At 39.3% G+C, this 20,501-nt stretch overlaps 2 protein-coding genes across 2 annotated transcripts; one reads left to right on the top strand and one right to left on the bottom strand.

Moving 5' to 3' along the window:
• Window positions 1–2,288: 2,288 nt before the first annotated feature.
• LOC9330127 lies at window positions 2,289–4,621 on the bottom strand. The gene is made up of 3 exons (XM_021013908.1): window positions 4,314–4,621; window positions 3,930–4,244; window positions 2,289–3,201 (listed from the first exon to the last, which is right to left on the bottom strand). The coding sequence occupies exons 1-3, from the start codon at window positions 4,437–4,439 to the stop codon at window positions 2,467–2,469; spliced, it is 1,176 nt and encodes a 391-aa protein (XP_020869567.1). The 5' UTR covers window positions 4,440–4,621; the 3' UTR covers window positions 2,289–2,466.
• A 9,829-nt stretch (window positions 4,622–14,450) lies between these two features.
• Window positions 14,451–14,822, top strand: LOC110224779 (the record flags this gene model as incomplete). The annotated part of the gene is made up of 1 exon (XM_021011848.1): window positions 14,451–14,822. A coding segment is annotated over one exon (372 nt), but the record flags the coding sequence as incomplete, so codon positions are not given.
• Window positions 14,823–20,501: the final 5,679 nt, after the last annotated feature.

Genomic DNA, 20,501 nt, shown 5'->3' with positions numbered 1-20,501 from the left:
GCCAGCTTGTTTGATCCCATATCTATCTCCGCATCCATCCATTGAACAACAAGAGAGAGCGTTAAAGCCAGCTTGTTGCATCCCGTGACTTCATCTCCTATCACCAAGCTTTGGATCTTATATCACTCTATCTCCTCTGAGAAACTGTGGGTTCAATTTTTTTTAAGAAACCTCCGATTTCAAGTGTGGTAACATTTTGTTGAGTAACCATCATCAACCTCCGACAAGCAAATCAGACATTTAGAATCGATGTCATCTTGTTTTCCGCCCGGTGCACTCTCTTGTGCAAGTTCATAGACCATCTTTTCTACTTCCTGCCTCATTTGTTCGCTTCAATGACCCTTATTAGCCAAGGACTGGCAAATGAAGCTCTATTCTTAATTAGTACCTCATCGTATCTTCGTGAGAGATATCTGATAAGGTAATGTCACATGTCATATATCATGCTATGGTCATCAACTGAAAAAGTGGTTCCTCTGCCATCTTTAATCACAGATTTTCTCTTCTCGATTCCAGAATCTGCTTCATCTGTTTCACGACTATCTTCTCTGTCCTCTTTAGCCACTCCAACCCTTGCTGTACTATAGTTCTTAGGGACGCTTTTCAGACCTTCAACAACCCTTTATAGAGAGATCTTACTAATTTAGTAATTTCTTAAAGAAAATTGTATAAAAGTAAATTTTTTCTTTATAAACAATATCTTTTAAAAACTAATTACAAGTAGAGAAACAATTATTAAGTTTAAAAAAATAACACAAACTTTTTTTGACACCACTAAATAGTTGAAAATTTGATTTTGCAAGAAATTTTGAAAATGACGAATAATGGATTATGAAAGCAATTTTTTGAGGAGCTCAATGTCATGGTAGAACCATTAATTGAACAATTATATTATAAAACATTACCTGTTTGGTAGCATAACAGAGGTATCTGTCACAAGCGCTATGTTACGGTATATTTTTATGATAATAGCATAAATATGTCGCAGGCTTTACCTTCCCCATACTAGTTGGCGGCTGCTGCTGCTCCAAAGATGCTGGTAGCAGGAGGGGGTCTGTCACCATGACATTGAGCTCCTCAAAAAATTGCTCAATTAATGGGACATTTTGTTGATTTCAAGTGTGGTAAATAAGTCTGTACTTTCAACTTTATACTGCCACCTGTGGTAGCATATGAAACAAACCCTGCGTGGATCACCTTAAGTTTTTAAATTTAATAATTGTTTCTCTACTTGTAATTAGTTTTTTTAAAGATATTGTTTATAAGAAAAATTTTACTTTTTATACAATTTTTTTTAAGAAATTACTAAATTAGTAAAATCTCTCTATCAACTAATTTCAAGTGCGGAAACAACCTCATATCCTCAAAACTTCAACTCTTTTAGAATCTTCCTCCATTTTACCAACATATTATGCCTCTCTCCAAGGCATGATTGGTAGGGATGTCAAATGGGCTTCGTGACCATGGGCAAAACCAGTCCAAATTATAATGGTCCGGATTTGGTCACGTCCAAATTCGAAGCGGTGAATATGGACTAGAAACCCATTTAGTCCATAAACAAATGGGCCGAACCCATCTGGATATGGACCGTCCAATAAGCCTTAAAAATTAGGGTTACTAATTTGGAGTTATTTTATTTCTTTATTTCTTTAAAAATTAGAATTTACACTGACATTTTCACTAAAAAATATATTTTTACAGTTTCGGCGAAAAAATGTGATTTTACGATTTGGCGGTAAAATGCAATTATTCGATTTTGAGAAAATGTGCTTTTTCGTTTTTGGCGGAAAATAGAAAATCATATTATTTGGGCTCATGGGCTGTCCATTTTGTCATGGTCTCATTTGGGCGTGATTTTAATTGGACATGGTCCTATTTGGACATCAAAAACCATCACTTTTAACCGTTTTTTTCTTTATAATCTATAGCATTTTCATCTATAGAACCACTTCAGACTAAGAAGGAAGTTTAAGTTTGATGCAAATGGCTAAAATTTCTTTAAATTATATGAGTTATAATTATAATTTATAGTATCTTTAAATGACACTGAAATGAGAGAAATTAGTATTTAAATGTATGGATTGATGTATATAATTAAAGATGTGTTGTATTTATGATCTAACTGAATGTTTACATATTTGGTTCGGTTTTGAGTTAATTATTTCAAGCTAGTTCAGTTTGGTTTTTCGGTTAAAATTTCCATTATGACTTTGAAATTGAAATAGGGGTGAAGAAAATATATGTAAAATTAACACCTGCTCAAAATCCAAAACTGGTTCATGCAATGATTCGTAACAACTCCTTTCACCAATTTTCGTGATAAATAATCCTTTATAGAACCAGAAGTATATACATACATACATACAAGCGCGAGTAAATACAATCCTTCATTACATTGTGGTTCCTGCCATTCTGGAAACAAAAACAAAAGGGCTTTAGACAAAGTTACTTACAAAAGTGTTGCGCCTACCATTTGACATCGAGTGTTAAAGCTTCTTGAGGAACAAGTAATGATGGAAACTTTGTGAATGACATGTTAGACATTAAACTGCTCCATGCTTCTGTATCCACTTCAATGAAAGGCACTACTTTTCTCATCCCCACTGCTTTCAACTTATCTCCTTCAATTTTCGCCGTTATTTCAAACCAAACCCGTTCGATCTTTGGTTTTGTTCTCCACTCTACTCTTTTACTTATTACACTCTCATTCTTCCCAATACTTCTCTCGATCTCTAACTGAAACCGTACCATTCCTGATGCCTTTAGTTTTGCTGTTACAGAGCTTACTGTTTGTCGGGTTCCATTTCCTAAAGAGCTCAGAACTTTTTCTAACTTGTTAATCTTCAGGCCAAGAAGATCAGTTGGGAAACGATGCTGCCTGTACGTGTGAGCTTTGTCATAACATTTATCTGGATGTATCTGGATTGCCTCATCGGATAAGTAAGAAGTTTTGATTTGGGAATCCGTGTTTGATGTCCTAAATGCCACCAATGAAGCTGATCCTAAGATTTGTATGGGTGGTAGTGGCACACACACAGAGCCTAAAAACGACAATAAACAATTTCCGTTTTTCATATCTACAGTAGCAGCGTATCTTCGATGGGATGAGTGGAAAAGAGAGACTGCTTGAGCTTCCCTTATTTCTACTGAAATGCCTTCACTCACAAGCACTCGTTTTAAGCCGTTGTGCGAAATGTTCATCTGAAAACAAATCATAAGCTCGAAGCCATCAGTGACAACAAGCCAAGCCCGTCTTAAAAAACACAAAAAAAAAAAAAAAGAGATTCAACACATGGAATGACTCTATCTGGGTTTTAGGTTTGAATACACAAAAACCAAGTCCTTCTTAAAAGCTATAAAGAACTTTCTGTACTTTATGAACTTGAAGAAGAACCAAAATAACATAGTTTAATGTAAAATCCAGTGGAACAGGAAGAGTGCTACATACTCTCATTGGAACATTCATCTGCTCAAGACCAGGAATGAAAGACACCAGAATTCACTAAACAAGACCTATATGTCTAATTCCTCCGATAATCTGAGAAATGTATAGATCATAACAATCAATCATAGCAACTCTTGCGATAAGCTACTGCCGTAAAAAAAAGAGCTTCAAAACTTAAAAAAACTTAAGATCAAAACAGAGATTTTTAGGAGTTCTCATACTCAAAGAAGTCGATAGCATTTTGCTTGGCAACTACTGACACACAAAAAACCAAGTCCTCCTTCAAAGTTATTTAGAACTCTCTACGCACGGCCTGTTGTAAAATTCAATGGTTCTACATTTTGTTTGAACTGCTCGAGAGCAAGACCGAAGAAACACCACAATTCTCTAATTCCTCAGATTTTTCAAACAATGAATAGATCATTCCCATCAATCATACCAGTAAGAGAAACTAATATAAAGAGATGGAAGAAGAACACATTACCGGCAACGCAAGCGAGAGACGATCATCGCCATCGACTCGTAGCTCAAATGGACCTTTCAATACAAGCGAATCAAGAACCTTACTCGAATTAACTTCCCTAACTACTTCCTGCAACTCCACATCTTTTCCTCCGACGCTTCTTCTCCAATCAGTTACTTCATCAGGGAAGATGAATACGAATCTGCTCTTCCCTAATCGGATCCGGATCTCAAATCTCCGACCCGTACCAATACGAATCTTCTTAACTTCCAATTTCGAAAATCTCACTTCCTCCAGATTCCACTTCTGCTTCACCGATATCTCCTTCAACACATCCTAAGTAGCGAAATCCAATTCGTCAGACGATCAAACACCGGAGATGAAAATTGATTTGGTTTGGTTTACCTGTAGAATCGGTGTTGCGGTGATGTTGGATTCGTCTGGCTGTGAAGGATCGAGAGCTATGGCTAGAGTAAGGACTTGGATGAATAGAGAGAGTACGAGGGAGAAAGGAGAGCGGCAGATCTTCATTCGTCCGATTAGGTTTACGCCGCCGTAACCGTCACCGTCGTCAACGACTGTCTCGCGGCTCTTTTTAAGGAAATGACGATAACGCCCATTGAAGTTTTCCGATATCGATTATTTTAGTGATGTGGCAAGTTTCACATGACATGAGCATGCCTGGCTCTATACCAATTAATTAGTTATTTATTTTTATATTTTGGTAAATTAACAAATACTATAAGACATTACTCTTTTTTTAGTTTTCTTTAAAAAAAAAAAGTTATGAATTCTTCAATAGAGAGAGCGAAAGTTCCGGCACTGTTAGCCATCGGTTGGCTTTCTTAAAGGCGTTGGCCGGCTTTTCTCCGGCTTTGGCTTGCTCTTTAGCGGTGTTGATTGACTCCTTTCTAGCATCGACTAGTTTTTGTAGCAGCTTTGGTCGGCTTTTGTTTTCGACGTTGTTGTAGATTCTCGAAGATGAAGATCTTTTTTAAAGCTCTGAAGTGAGCTTGTCAAAAAGTTTTTGGTGGATAAGAGTTGTTTGAAGCGTAAACAAGTTTTAGCTAGTTTTTTCTCTCTCTATTCTCTCTAAAAAAATTTCTTTCTTTTTTTTAATTAATTAAACAAATAGAAGGATGCAACACAAGACAGAAAAAGCAATTTCTTTTTGTTTAGCCGGTCGGATATTTATTCTGGTGTTTATCATATCCTGATTTAGTCGAGCTTTTCGTCCAACATCTCTGACTACTTTAGAGGTGATGGATGGCCCTATGTCCGGTAGCGCCCGGCTTCTATAAGCTGTGTTAGCTGGCTTTGCTGTTTTCTCTTGCCATCCGGTGTATCCGGTTTGTGTCACAGTTATCTTGTTGCCGTGTTTTGGTTTTATTTCAATGCTTTTTATGGTCTCCGGTGGTTTTTGGTAATGTTTTATGGTTTCTCTTTCGGTTTAATCATGTGGATTGGCCTTTCTTTTTCTTCTATGTTAAATTTCAAGACAATTTAGACATTAATTGTGCCCCATGATCCTGATTCAAAGCTTAGTTCATGTTCAGATTTCGAATTGCCTTTTCCTCGCTATTGTTAAGGAATCTGAGATTCAGTTTGTTACCTAATCTTACACTATGTACATGTGTTTTGTCGGATCTCTTGTGTCTACGTACCTGAGCTACTTTATTATTTTCTCGGGTCACAAATCTGCTCTTCCCTAATCGGTTCCGGTTTCAGTTCCGGTTCTTTCGGTTCTGAAGTTTATGATCCATTCAGATATTTTCTTTCGGGTATTTTTAGGTATTTCGGATATTGTTTGGTATTTTCGGATATTTTCGAGTATTTTTTGGATATTGTAAGTATTTTTTGATATATTTTCCAAATATTTGTTAGTATTTTGGGTATTTTTAGTTATTCGATCTAAAAATAACTAATATTTTTTATATATAAACTCATATTTCGGGTATTTTCGGGTACCTGGAATATTTCGGTTCGGTTCGGTTCCTGTTCCGGTTCTTTCGGTTCTAAAATTTAGAATCAATTTTAGTATTTTAAAATTTTGGTTCGGTTCCGGTTCGGTTCTTTTTGCTTCGGTTGCGGTTCGGTTCTTGTGTTTCGGTTACTTTGCCCAGGCCTAGAAGATAAGCTCATTTAGTGAGAATATGGTTATGCATGCGGAAATGTTTAAAAGAATTGATTTGGCTATCTATATTATCAAAGTGCACTTATTTTTTCGGTCAACTGTCATGAGAAAACTCCACAGTTAAGCGTGCTGAAAAAGCTTCAGGATGGGTGACCTTCCGAGAAGTGATTATCGGAACCGTATGAGTGAGATCAAAACACGGAAAAAATCATGTGGTGATTTATAGGGTCGGTAAACAAGTTTTTAAAGCCTCTCGCACGTAACGGACCGACCGTCAGATAGAAGTTGGACCGAGGGGCCCGAGAGAGGACGTGTGTGCTCACTGGTAGGAGCGGTCGGGACGTTACAAAGATAGTCTTAGATTTTATAAAGCATTATTCTAATCCTCAAATTTGTTAATGTGGGTCATTTCCTACATTCTTATCAATATGGGATTGGGCATTGATACTTGTTATCTATTTCAAACCGTTACTAGACTCGTATTCCTCCCTTGGAAAGCGATAACACAGGTTGGATCAAATGTATCATAATTTTATTATCTACGGGTAAAAATTAGATTTTAAATATCAATTCCTTTTTTTGTATCGTCTCGAGTTATTATTTATTGCAAATTATGAGACCTATTACATAGACGATTCTACAATAGACAATTCTTTCCAACCTTTATTAGATCCACAACATCCGACATTTCCTTCTTCATGCTCTTGACGGACACCTTCAATGATCTACGACCATGCGAAACTTTCCTCTCTGCGTAGAATCCTGGCGAACGGCTATAATTGTGCATCGTTGGAGATCTCCTACATACTTGCCTCCAATAATTTGCAAATTTATTAATAAATCGCGGTATCTGGGACTCGAACTCCAGACCTCTTGATGTAGAAACATTAAGTAACCCTTGATCAACTAATGGGCGAAGGGGACTTCCACACTATCAATTCCTTTTGTTGAACAAAAAAAAAGAAAGAATAATAATTCATTTTAACCCATGTTTAAAAAATCGCTAGGCGCTAGTCGGGCGGTGAGGGTGGGCCTAGCGCCTAGCAAGAAAATCGAAGATTAAACGGGGATTAATCGGGGACTAGTTTTAAGGCTATTTAATATTTTAAATACATATTAATCCATTATAAATAAGAAATTTATATAATCTTGTTTTTAAAATTGCATTAAACACTTCAAAACAAGAATTTAAGGTCAAACTTATGATTTTTATACAAATTATAAACATTAGTGAGACGTTTTGAATTTTAGATCCAAAAAAGAAAAAAATATATTAAAAAAAAAATTGGGCTAGGCGCCGTCTAGGCGGGCTAGGCGGACAAAAATCGGATCACCGGTTTTTTTTACCGATTTGGACAAAATCGCCGCGGTCCCCATCCGATCAGCGGCTAGGCGACTGATTTTTAGAACATGGATTTTAACTAGATAGATTGCATTACTATTAACTATATAGATTGAAGGTACAATCATTTTAACTAGATAGATTTACATGTATTACAACCCTATCCTTAGATACATGTTTCAAATTATATAGGTTGCATTACTACTAACACAATTACAAATAATCTTATGTAAAATTCTCTCTTAAATCAAATTAGCATATAATATATTCTTTTAATCAATTACCTAGAAATCTTTTTTAAATGATTGTGTTGGATAAAGTACTTATGGATATAACGTGTAGGATGCATCATATTTGGCGAATGAATTATACAATTTCGCTCTTCTTTCTCTCTTCCCTCTTCTCCATGTATCATTCATTGCCACGATTTGTTAGATAAAACACTTATAGATATCATATGGCTTATGGAATGCGGCATATTCAAAAAATGAATTATACATATTTGTTATTGCATCGCTCTCCCCCCTTAGTACATGGCAACAATAATTAAATAAAACTGAAAAATGTAATTTTTGACATTGATGAAATATATATGCAATAAACATTGGCAATGAATAAAACTATATCTTAAGTATCATTTATTTTATTTTTTTATCTTATGTCTTGAGTAAATATTGACAATGAATAAAACTATTTCTTAAGTACCATAACTTTGTCCATTTGGTTTTTTCAATTTATGCGGATAAAAAGACATAAATAGAAAAGAAAAAAAACAAATAGGTCACATATTTTTGTTTTTCTCGTTGCTGTCTAAACAATCTAAACTATTATCTTACGAAATTTTCAACTGCCCTGTAATAATCTCTATAACTTTTTAATTTTGAAATCAAGTTATATTGTTTAAATATAATTTTTTACCGTCAAATATTTTAATTTTTGATTGAATATTTTGATATATATGATTGTGTACATAATTTAGATGTCTTAAATTTTGATTTTTAAATATTTAAATTTAGATTTAGACAACAAGTAACATTTCTATATACTGTTGCTATAACTATGGTTTTATGATTAAAACTATGATTTCATATCCTATTTTAAGAGTTTTTGGCAAAAACACATATATGTTTTTTAAAATTTATTTTTGACCAAATATATACAACAATATGCACATATGTGACTTTTGTTTTTTACATACACTACAAATTAAATATTTTATGAAGTTATAGTTTATGAAAAATAACTGTAACAATTTTATGATGCTTTAAATTTACTTTTTGTTAGGAGAATAAAGCTTTCAATTATAAATAAAAACTACAAAAGAAAACACATGCTTAAACAAAATAAAATAAAAACTATGTGAAAAAGAAGGAAATATAAGGCCCCTTATTTTACGCTTAGTCTCACAACCCATATATTATAGAGTGTAATCTACATATATACAGTTCCAACTCATGCAATAAATCTCGTCTTAATGTGTAAAAAAGCAAAGAAGACATTTTGGTTCTAAGTGACAATATTCGCTAAGTTTAATTGTGAATAACATTTGTAAAAACTAAACATCAACACTAACGTTTGTTTACACTTTACACAGATTTACATACTACCAAATAATTTTATTTCATATTTTTATCTTCAAATCAAGACGTGATCAAAACACACATATGATATATATTTGTATTTCTTATGCACCTGAAAACAATTATTTGTAATATTCTTTTTGTATTCTGAAATCTAATATTATTATTATTATTTTATTTTTTTTGTCATCCGAAATTACTTAGAGCTCAAAAGAATCATTTATGAGGAATGTTGTTTACATATATGACATGAAGCGGTTCGGAACGAATTTTTCGTGCCAAATTATCTGCTTTTTTTTTTTTGAATTTAATGTTAAATTATATTCAAAGAAAAATAAACGTTTATACATATAGAATGCTAAATTTTTCAAAAAACAAATTGAATAGAACTTTTTATCTTGTGAACTCTATTGCCTTGATTCAAACCAAACTTGGATTCCACCTTCAAACCTCAAGTCTCCACCTCCTTGGATCGTGCTCAACCGGTTTCGGACATTTTTATCTATCATCTTCACAAGTGCCTCTATCGATGAGGGCTGCTCTCCGTGCCTTCTTCTATTCCGTTCACACCAAATCGAATGTATGGAGTTCTGGAAAATATACCTTAACAAGAAGTTCTTTGTTTTGTCAAGTACGTTTTCCGCGAGGATCTTTAATATCTCACTCCAACTCTCCGAGAATCTGTTTAAGAGAATTCCCTTTGCCAAAGTCTTCCAAATCTGTTTTGAGTAATGACATGTAAAGAATAGGTGTTCCCTTGTCTCCACCTGTACATTACAAAAAATACAACTTGGATTCACATTACTAGTCCATTTCAACATTCTCTTCCCCGTGCAGATTCTGTTTTTCAACACCAGCCAAGTAAGAAACGCAAATTTTGGGGTTGCATAAGAGAACCATATCTCCTTATGTCCCTCCATCGGTGGCTTAGCAATACGCAGCAACGACCATGTTTCTCCTGTTATAAACTTCTTACGAAAGCAGCCATTTTTTCCTTTCCACAATGCTATATCACGGTCCATTGTTCTCTGGTTTAACCTTTGTTTTTGAATTTCTTCTTCCACCAGATTAAGGAGATTATGTCGATGGTTCCTTCTGCGAGTCATAGTCAGCACTTCCTTTTCTGTACTTGATAAAGGAATCCCCAGTGTGGATGTCGGATTCACACACTCAAGTATTTTTATTAATAGGGAAGATAATTCTTGAGGGACAAAAAATAAGAATGTAAAAAGCTTATGAATTGCTACAAAAATTGCTATAGTATTTCTTGCTTCAGAGAACGATCCCCCTTTACATGGCCATTGGCCTTTATATTTATACATAGAAGAATGACATTTAATGGGCTAATTAAGTACAATTATTCTCTCTTAAATGTGACCGTTTTGATCTTTGACTTTAATGCTAAATGTTCGAATTTGAATTGATTCTGATCTTCATGGGCCTCGCCTTTTGGCCCAAATGTCCTTGAACCGATTTAACCATGACTTCGTCTACAGAGTGGTGTTGAGGTGCAGTCACTTCGGATTCTCCTTATAGTGATAACCACTTCGACTGTTCTTTTGACTTGTGGATCTAATGGACTTTATCCTTTATGGGCCGTTATCCTGACTAGGTGGCAATCTTTGGTTGGTCCCGAACATCTGGTGCGGGATCCGACACCAACAATTAGCCCCCCAAGTTCTTCGAAGTGCCATTCCAATTCGGAGGACTTTAAATGTTTTTATGACCAAAGATTGCGTTCTGAGGAATCTTTTGATTTTCCCGCCAAGATCCCGTTAGTCCTTTAATTTCGGCGCTATCCATGTTTAGTAGTGTGACATCTGTCACCATTATGACCGTATCTTAATTATTTTCTATTAAAGCGGGAAACCTTTCCACTTCCCCCACGATTCCCAAGGCGGTTTCATCATTATCACTTAGCTTTCGTGAGGTAACTTCTTTCATCATCACTTTTACTCTTACGATTTAATCGAAACTTCTCTCTTCTCTTTCTTCGCCGATTTTCTCTTTGCCGGATTTTAAATTTCTCCTATTCTCCGATGACTTCTGATTCCGAAAGACCCGAGTCTCCATCCTTTGAAGGTGGCTCCAGTAATGACGAATGCACTCGTCCTAACGACATAGCTGGTCCACACTACAGATCCACCTGTACCCTTCAATCCTTAGAGCGATTTAAAGGGCTTTGCCAGATTCCCCCTGGAATCATAGCGGAAGCGCAGATAGCCGACCCTACGGAGTCCCCGGAAAATCATCGCGACGGCTACTTTTGCGTTTATAAAATCTACTTCAAGGGCTGCGGATTGACCTTCCCCCTTCCTGAAGCCCTGGTTCGATACTTGGCAGCTAACCCCCAATCTTCTCCGAACCATCCTCGGGATCATAACCGTTACGGCGGAAGCAGACTACATTATTGGGGTCCCCGAGCTGAACGAACTTCTGAGCGTGAGAAGTTCGTCAAAGAAGACAGGGTACTTCTCGGCGTATCCGAATGCCAACAGGAACGTCACCTCGCACCTCCCAAACAAGGATGAAAACTGGCACCATCCTTGGTTCCTGATTAAGAAAACTCCTACTTGGATTGGAAATCTTTCCGATGTACTCCCATCGAAGTGGACTGCAAAGCCCGGTAGAAACTAGGTCGTATATTCCTTTCCTGGTTGTTTTATTTTTTACTGACCAAACTCGTTGTTTCACTTCGCAGCTGTCATCGCTTCGTCTCTTCCGACTGAAGAATTCGTCAAGTTCTTCAAAACAATCCTTGAAGGGGAAACCCTTTGGAATTCTTTCACCCTCGATCGGTTCGTTGAAGCCAATCGAAAACTCAGGATGAGTCCCCCCAATCAACTTCATCGTCTTCCGCTTCCTCCCTCAACTCAGGGAATGTCAGCTCGGGCCTTCACTGCCCAGCGTAAGAAACTCTCCAAGCCGATAGCAGAGGCTTGTGACGAAAATAAGGCGTTCCTTGCGGCCGCCATCGACAAAAAAGACTACAGCAGGACCCTGCTGGTTGATGACAACAGCACCGAGGGAGCCAGATCCGACGCTGCTTTCAGATTAACTCCTCGTCGCGAACGTCGTGACAATCGTTCTCCTCGTCGCGAACGTCGTGACGATCGGAGGGACCGATCTCCTCGTCGTGATTCTCCTCGTCCTCCCCGAGATGATTTTAGCAATGAACCACTTAAGAACTTGGTTCGCAGGAAGAGAGACAAGTCATCTCGTAGTGATTCCTCTCCGCGAAGGGAGAAATCAAGAGCCCGGACTGACCGTTCACCACGATCATCCTCTCCCACTGAACCAATGGGTCCTCCTCGACCTGTTGATATGTCTTCCTCTTCCCAGCCCGAGAGCGAGAAGACTTCCCGGAGTGCATCTCCTATAAAGGGAGATTCCGAGTCTCGAGATGCTTTTTCGAAGTTAAAGCCTGCTCTTGTCCCTCAAATCAAATCACTTTCAGGTTTGACGATTTACATACGCTTAAGAGTTTTTATCTCTGCTTAGATTCTAATTTTTACAACTCTTCTTCCTTCACAGCTATGGAGAAAGAAGGCAGTGTTTTCCGATGCTTCAAGACCCGATCGGGCGCGATCTTGCCAGATTTTGACAAGTGGCGCCCTGCGATCCGTGAACGCTACTTGCTTCATGCTCATCATTCATCTCGGGTTAGTTCCGCTTTATTTTTCTTATTGTGCTGCCATTTTTCGAACTGACTCACCATTCCGGTTTTATGTATAATACCAGGCTAACGGCGAGCTTAATGACATGGTTGAGCATTATGAGGGGTTGGTCATTGGTCGGGAAAAGGAGATTGACACGTGGAAGAAAAAACTTTCTGCTCTTGAAGCTGAACTCCGTTCTTCCACCGGCTCCAAGCATGATCTGGAGGACAAGGTCGATAGTCTAACATCCGAGCTTGCGAAGATAAAGGGGGAGCTACAGGACCAGTATGATCGGAATTACAAACTCCAGGATGAACTTTCTGATGTTCAGGGTAGACTTCATGAGTCTGAATCATCCGCCGATACCCTGAACAACCAACTTACCGAGCTTCACGCGAAGTACCAGGCGATCGCCAAGTTGCGTGATTTCGAGTTAGCAAGGTCAGCATCGAAGGCCAGAAAGGAGGTTAAGGGACGCGGGATGGAGTTGATCCAAGGGGCCATCCGCTTCATGCAGACTGAGAAGGCTAGGTCAGATTTGGAATCAGACATCAAGGAACATGAGAGCAACCTGATTCTGTTGGATCAAATCCATGAAACAGATTTCTCCGAGGAGCAAGAAAGGACCGAACTGTCGGCTAATCTTTCAGAAAAGCGGAGTCGCTTGGCAGCTCTTCCTACTTCGACCTTCAACCCGTAGGACTTCGAGGAATTCTTCACTGAATCGCCTCCTATAAGTGAATCGGGTCTAGACTAGGCAGGTAACGCTTGGCTCCCGACACTTACTACCTTTTTCTCACCTTATGTTTTTTTAAAAAAAAAATTGACTGGAACTGTCCTTCCCAGGCTCAAGTGAGACGGAAGATGTCGTCCCACCCGAAGTTCCTGCGGCACCGGCGGTCACCCCGGAGGATGGTTGTACTATGGAGGGCGGACCAGGAGCCCCATCTGACCAAGCGCCAGCCAAGGAGGCGAATGAAACTTCGACTGCCGAGCCGGAGTCCGAGGTGGCTGTTACTCCATAGTGGCTGCGTCCACTTTAAATTGGGGATTGTCCCATTTATTTTAAAACTTAATTTTGAACTTGTTTTTGCCTAAGAAGGCTTTATTATTTCTTTTGAACAAGATATTTGCCTGAGGAGGCTTTTAAACCTTTCTAGGTTTTGACCCCAAGGGGGTTTGGTTAAAATTATGTGCGGGTTTGCAAAGTCCGCTTTTAACCTTTTGTGGCCTTGTGGTTATCTTTCGAGATTTTTAGGCTGATCAGACCTTTCTCTTTAGAATGCGAGAACTGAGCTCGGCTTAACGCGAGTTCCCCACTTCGGGTTTAGTCAACTCGGCAAATTTATTGGGCTTGGGCCTTAGAAACTTTTGTAGTTAATGCGACGGTTGCTCTTTCCCTTCTTATTTCTTGAAAGTAGGAAAAACGGCTCGTCTTTAATGCAATAATTGTCTTTTCTCGATTTTCCAAAAATGGTTTAAACCACTAGGGCACGCCACCATTATTGAATTTTCATTCCCAAGGCAAACCTTAACCCTATTATAAATAGGAGTTTGTCCGGCTTTGATCTTTCCTCAAGAAACTTCATAACATCATATTAATGGAAAACGAAAACATAGCTCCTATTGATCCCGGCAGCCCACTCTTCTTGTCCGGCGACGGCTTTGAACCGGCCTGCGTTCTTTTCCCTCACGCCGTCTTTCACTTTCCTTCAAAGGAGAAGAAAGAGGCTTGCGACTTTATTGACAAGGTTAATATCTGTCGTCTTTGATTAAAAACTTTTGTTTCATCTTATTCATTCATCTTTATGCTAGGTCGCCGACAAACACCGTCGCTTGTGTGAAGAGAGACAGCGGCTAGGCCTCAAAAGGCAAACACTCGAGGCTCGCATTGCTCGGGTGGAGAGGAAGATACGGGATTTGGAAAGTGACCCCTTTCAATGGGAATGGCGGAACTTTGATTCTGTCGCTAAGATCCCGAAGATGCTCCGGATGTATCTCCGTGCTAAAGGAGTTCCGGGTCCCGTGAATGTTCCGGTCCATACCGTTCCATCCGATAGCGAGGAAGAAGACGAGGAGGAGACCAGCACCAGTCGGAAACGCGTTCGGGATCATCCCGAAGTGGATGCCAAGAACAAGGCGTCCACTTCGAAAACTAAACCGGCGATGAAGGAGCCTGTTCCTGAGCCTCTTCCATAAATGTTCTCTAATTTCTTCACTTATTTTGAACTCGTAATGGGCTTCGGCCCCTTTTTATTTATGGAAACATTTGCAATTTTCCTTACTCTTCAAATATTCTCGGAGATGCGTCTTTTAATGCAGGATCGGTTCAAGGGCATAAATCTTTCCGCGAATCACTCCATTATTACGATAGAATCCGCAGCTTCCTAGGAATATGACATTCCTATAAATTATAGTCTCAACTTCTCTTTTCTCCTTACCACTCTTTTTCATTTTAGCAGGTATGGAGTTCAACCTTCGATGTTCAGAATCCTATGTTGCATGGAAACTCTCTTCGAGGTCCGTTTCCCGTTTCTGAAACGTTTCGGAAACGGAAACTCTTCGGAAACACGAAAAACGTCACGGAAACACGTTTCCTAAAAATCTATGTTTGGAAACACGATGGAAACTCACGTTTCCAAAATGGAAACGCGACAAATTCTTTTTATTGACTTTGGAAACTTAATAAATAAAAGTTAAAAATATTAAGATTTATAATACATATAACTAATTTTGGAAGACTCTTAGTTTTAAGATCTTTCTAGCGACAAATTAGATTTGGAGGCATCTTTATATGATCTATGATGAAACTAATAAAGATGAGAATGAAAATGTTGGTCTAAATTAAATATTTGAACTTGAATCTTTTAATCTTTATCTTTTAAATTTTTAGTTAACCTATTTAATATTGATGTTTGGGACTTGTATTGTTTAATTAAACCATTTTTTATAGTTTTATGTTAATGTTATATATATGTATATATTATATATATGTATATGTATACGTTTCCAAAACGTTTCCAATCCCTAATTTTAGAAAAAAATCGTTTCCCGTTTCTGAAACGTTTCGCTTCCACGTTTCCGTTTCCGTTTCCATGCAACATAGTCAGAATCTATGCCCGACTTCTCCAGGATCGGAATGATGAACGAAGATGCCCGAAATGAGCCAAATAGGCGGCCTCTTCCACCTCGCGGCTTCTTAAGATCCCAGATCCGAGCTCCATGTGCTTTGATCAGGGATCTCCCAATCAGAGACCAAGGAACAGCGATGGCGTTCATAGAGGCACTTGCGTTTCAACATCGGAAGCTTACGTTGGAAAAGAGGAGACTCCGGAAGAAGATTAATCGGATGCAGCGCAGGCTTACTACGGTGTCAAGAGACCTTCACGTCCTTGAATCTCACCCTGGAGAATGGGTCGAGCTTGGAATCTCTGACTTCGCTCGAATTCCGGACTGCATGATGCCAATCCTCGACCTTGCTGGTCAAGGAGTTGAAGTGTTCTGCTCGTCAACAAGATCTCCATAACCCGAAGTGTTCGATGAGGGATATTCCATTTTGAATAAACGCTCTAATTCCAATCTCTTGTATGTTCGCATAGCCGAACCTTTTCCTTTAATAAAGAAATAAAACAAATTTTTATTAATAGTTGAACTCGTTTCCGAGCTGCCTACGTACCCATTTCGGGATCAAGCCACACCGTAGTTCATGTACATAAAAAATGCATGTAGCTTTAAACATAAAACTTCTTTAGGTTGATCGCATTCCAAGGTCGCTTGACTGGACTGTCTTCTAAATCTTTCAACCTATAAACACCGTTCCGAACCACTTCGGTAATAATGTAAGGTCCTTCCCAATTAATACCGAGTTTACCGGCACCTTCTTCTTTTTTGTTGTCAAAGACGCGCCTTAACACATAATCTCCCACGAAGAACGGCCTACTTTTAACTTTAGAATTGTAATATCGGGCTGCTGCGTGCTGGTAATTCTGAATCCGAATCAAAGCTTGATCACGCCTTTCATTTATGGTATCTAGTGAATCATTAAGCATTGCTGAATTTTCTTCCTCATTTAATGGTGCTTCTGTTCGGCGAAGTCCGGGCACGTTGAGTTCAGCTGGTACTACTGCCTCCATGCTATAAACCAAAGAGAATGGAGTTTCTCCGGTAGGTCGCCTAGGGGTTGTACGATAGGCCCATAGGACGGGTTGGAGTTCTTCGTACCATCCTCCCTTTAGATGATTCAAACGTTTCTTGAGATTGCTCAATATCGTCTTGTTCGCGGCTTCAGCTTGACCGTTTCCTTGCGGATATCGTGGAGTAGAGTAACTGACTTTGATTCCCCAGTCCGCACAAAAGGCATCAAACTCTTGTGAAATGAATTGTGGCCCGTTATCGGTGACTATTTCATATGGAACTCCATGTCGACATATAATATTCTTCCAAATGAAAGCCTTTACCGCTGAATCCTTGATGCCAACATATGCCTCAGCTTCAATCCACTTCGAAAAGTAGTCCGTCAAGACCAAAAGGTATTGTACACCTCGAGTTGATCTGTCCAATGGTCCAATGATGTCCATTGACCATCTCATAAACGGGTACGGCGCGGAGATGGAAGAGAATAACTCCGAAGGTTGATGGATCAATGGTGCATGGAGTTGGCAGCGCTTACATCTTTGGGCAAATTTAACACAATCCGTGATCATAGTGGGCCAATAGTATCCCATTCTTTTAACTTTAAAAGCCATAGCTCTTCCTGATGAATGACTCCCACATAATCCTTTATGCACTTCGCTCATGACGATTTCGACTTCGGGCCCAAAAATGCATAATAGGTAAGGGTCACTGACACCTCGTCTATATAATGCATCCTTTGATAGACAAAATTTCGCGCTAACGATTTTCATTTTCCTGGCCTGCCACTTATTCTTTGGGAGCTCGCCTGTCATGATGTAGTGCTATATTGGCTCCCTCCAGTCAGCCCCCCAGTCTTTAGCCGGAATTTGGTCAACCTTGTGAAATACTCGTGGCTCCGGTTCGGGATGTTCGTTTGGTTCAAGAACATCCTCCTCGATTAACGGCTCGGTTTCTAATATCGTTTCTGGAATCACATCTTCTGTTAAGACAACAGGTTCCTTGTTAGATGTGTTTGATCCCCTTGACTTCCTCCGTTTGTTGGGCGGAGGTTCGATCTCTGGTTCGCCACGGTCACGTGCCGCTGCTCGAGACCTTGTGACGACGAGGGTTTCTTTGTTGTCTTGAATGCTTCGCTCCAAAATGCATTCTACTGGAATAACTCTTTTCAACTCAGGATCTGATGTTGACGCCAATGCGGCAAGTGCGTCTGCAGTTGTATTCTCCCCCCGAGGTATGCGGATTAATTCGAATTTCGAGAAATCTTTAGATAGATCCTTCACCACTTCGAGGTACGTTTCCATTCTTGAATCCTTGGCTTCATAGTCTCCATTAAACTGGTTAACTACTAATTGCGAATCACAATAACCTAATATTTCCTTAGCTCCAACTCCTTGTGCCAATCGAAGTCCGGCAATCAGAGCTTCGTATTCTGCCTCGTTGTTGGAGGCATTGAATAACAATCGGAATGACTGTTCTAGAATTTCTGATGTTGGAGACTCCAACTTGATTCCCACTCCGGATCCTTGCTTTGTTGAAGACCCATCTACATGTAATTTCCAAGTTTGGTTCTCCGATTGCTCTATCGTTCCAGGTATTGGTAGCTCGGTCAAGAAGTCTGCTAAAACCTGAGCCTTCATACTGATCCGGCTTTTGAATTCTATATCGTACTCGCTTAATTCCACCGCCAATTTCGCCAAACGTCCGGACTGACTTGGACTATGAAGTATTGTTCGGAGTGGCTGGTTGGTTAATACTTCAACCGGATGGGATTGAAAATATGGGCGCAGCTTCCGAGCCGAAGTCACCACCGCGAGTGCGAGTTTTTCCATCATTGTGTATCTGGTTTCCGGATCCATCATTGACTTGCTTACGTAGTAAATTGGATTCTGCTCCCCGCGGTCTTCCCGAACCAAGACTCCACTAACCGCGTGGTTTGAAACCGAAACGTACAAATAAAGTTTTTCATCCACTTCTGGTTTGGACAGTATAGGTGGAGCGGTTAAGTATGCCTTAAGCTGCCCAAAAGCTTCTTCACACTTCTCATCCCAAAGGAATCCTTTGTTTCCTTTTAGAATTTGGTAGAAAGGTAACGACTTATCTGTTGATCTCGAGATAAAACGATTCAAAGCCGCAATCCGCCCAGTCAACCGTTGTACTTTCTTGAAGTTTCTTGGAGATGGCATGTTCAGAAAGGCGTTAATTTGATTTGGATTGGCTTCAATCCCTCTTTCTGTCACGATATAGCCAAGAAATTCTCCGGATGGGACTCCAAATGTGCACTTCGCCGGGTTCAGCTTCATTTGATATTTATTGAGAATATCAAAACATTCCTCTAAATGCTTAACGTGATCTTCTTTCTTTAACTATTTAACCAACATATCATCTATGTAGACTTCCATTGTTTTCCCGAGATGATGGTGGAACATTTTATTAACCAACCGTTGATAAGTTGCCCCTGCATTTTTCAAACCGAAAGGCATTACCTTATAACAATAGATACCTCTATCAGTGATAAATGACGTTTTTTCTTGGTCTTCGGGGTTCATCATTATTTGATTATAACCCGAGAAGGCGTCCATGAATGTTAACAGCTCATTCCCAGCGGTGGATTCTACAAGTCGATCTATATGCGGGAGCGGGAAACTGTCTTTGGGACATGCTTTATTGAGGTCTGTGAAGTCGATGCAAACCCTATCTTTCCCATTCTTCTTCTTGACAACGACAGTGTTTGCTACCCACTCCGGGTATTGCACTTCTCTTATGGACCCTATTTTCAAAAGTTTATCCACTTCGTCATTTACTATTTTTGCTCGCTCTACTCCAAGCTTTCTTCTTTTTTGTTTCACAGGTTTGAAGCTCGGATCCACGTTTAGTTCATAACAAATTATACTTGGATTTATGACAGGCATGTCCGCCGCTGACCACACAAACGATGTTTTGTTTTTCCTCAAGAGTTCGATCAAAGCTTCTTTTATTTGGCCAGTCAAAGTTGCCCCAATTCGAATTTTCCGGTCCGGTTTGTCTTCTTCCAACACCACTTCGATTACTACATCATCTTTTTTCTGTCCGCTAGGAAATTTTGATCTTAGTCCCTCTTTTGCGGGCTTCGTTAATTGCTATTGAATCTTCATACGGTGGCTTGCTAGATAACACGTCCGTGAAGCTTCTTGATCTCCCCGAATTGTTTCCACTCCTCTTGATGTTGGAAATTTGATACATTGATGATATGTAGAGGGGACTGCTTTCATTTGATAAATCCAGGGAGTCCCGAGGATGATGTTGTAAGCTGCGGGTTTATCGAAGACAACGAAGTCCACGATCTTCGATACCTTTTTGGCAAGGACCGGTAGCTTGATTGTCCCAAGAGACATGGCTGACTCACTTGTGAATGCAACTAATGGAGACGGAGGTCCTACTATGTCCGCCCGACTAATTCCCATTCTTTCTAAGGTACTTAAAAAGATCAAGTCGACCGAACTGCCTGTATCTATAAGGATCCTTGATACTTCGAAGTTGGCAACGTCAAGGGTAATGACTAGAGCATCATCATGAGGTCTTTCGAGGTGCCGCGTTTCTTCTTCATTAAATGATATTGATGCACCTTGAAAATCGACTTCTTCGCTCAAGCTTGCCTTGAGTAGGACATTTCGTCTATGTTTCTTGATAGAACTTATCGAATCTCGACAAAATTTGGAACCTCCTAGAATAACATTGATCTTACCCTTAAAATTCCTTGGTTCTTCC

The sequence above is a fragment of the Arabidopsis lyrata genome (assembly GCF_000004255.2).
Source record: "Arabidopsis lyrata subsp. lyrata unplaced genomic scaffold ARALYscaffold_1, whole genome shotgun sequence".
NCBI lineage: Eukaryota > Viridiplantae > Streptophyta > Magnoliopsida > Brassicales > Brassicaceae > Arabidopsis > Arabidopsis lyrata.
The sequence above is the reverse complement of the archived record's forward strand: the minus strand, read 5'-3'. Positions and strand labels throughout refer to the sequence as shown.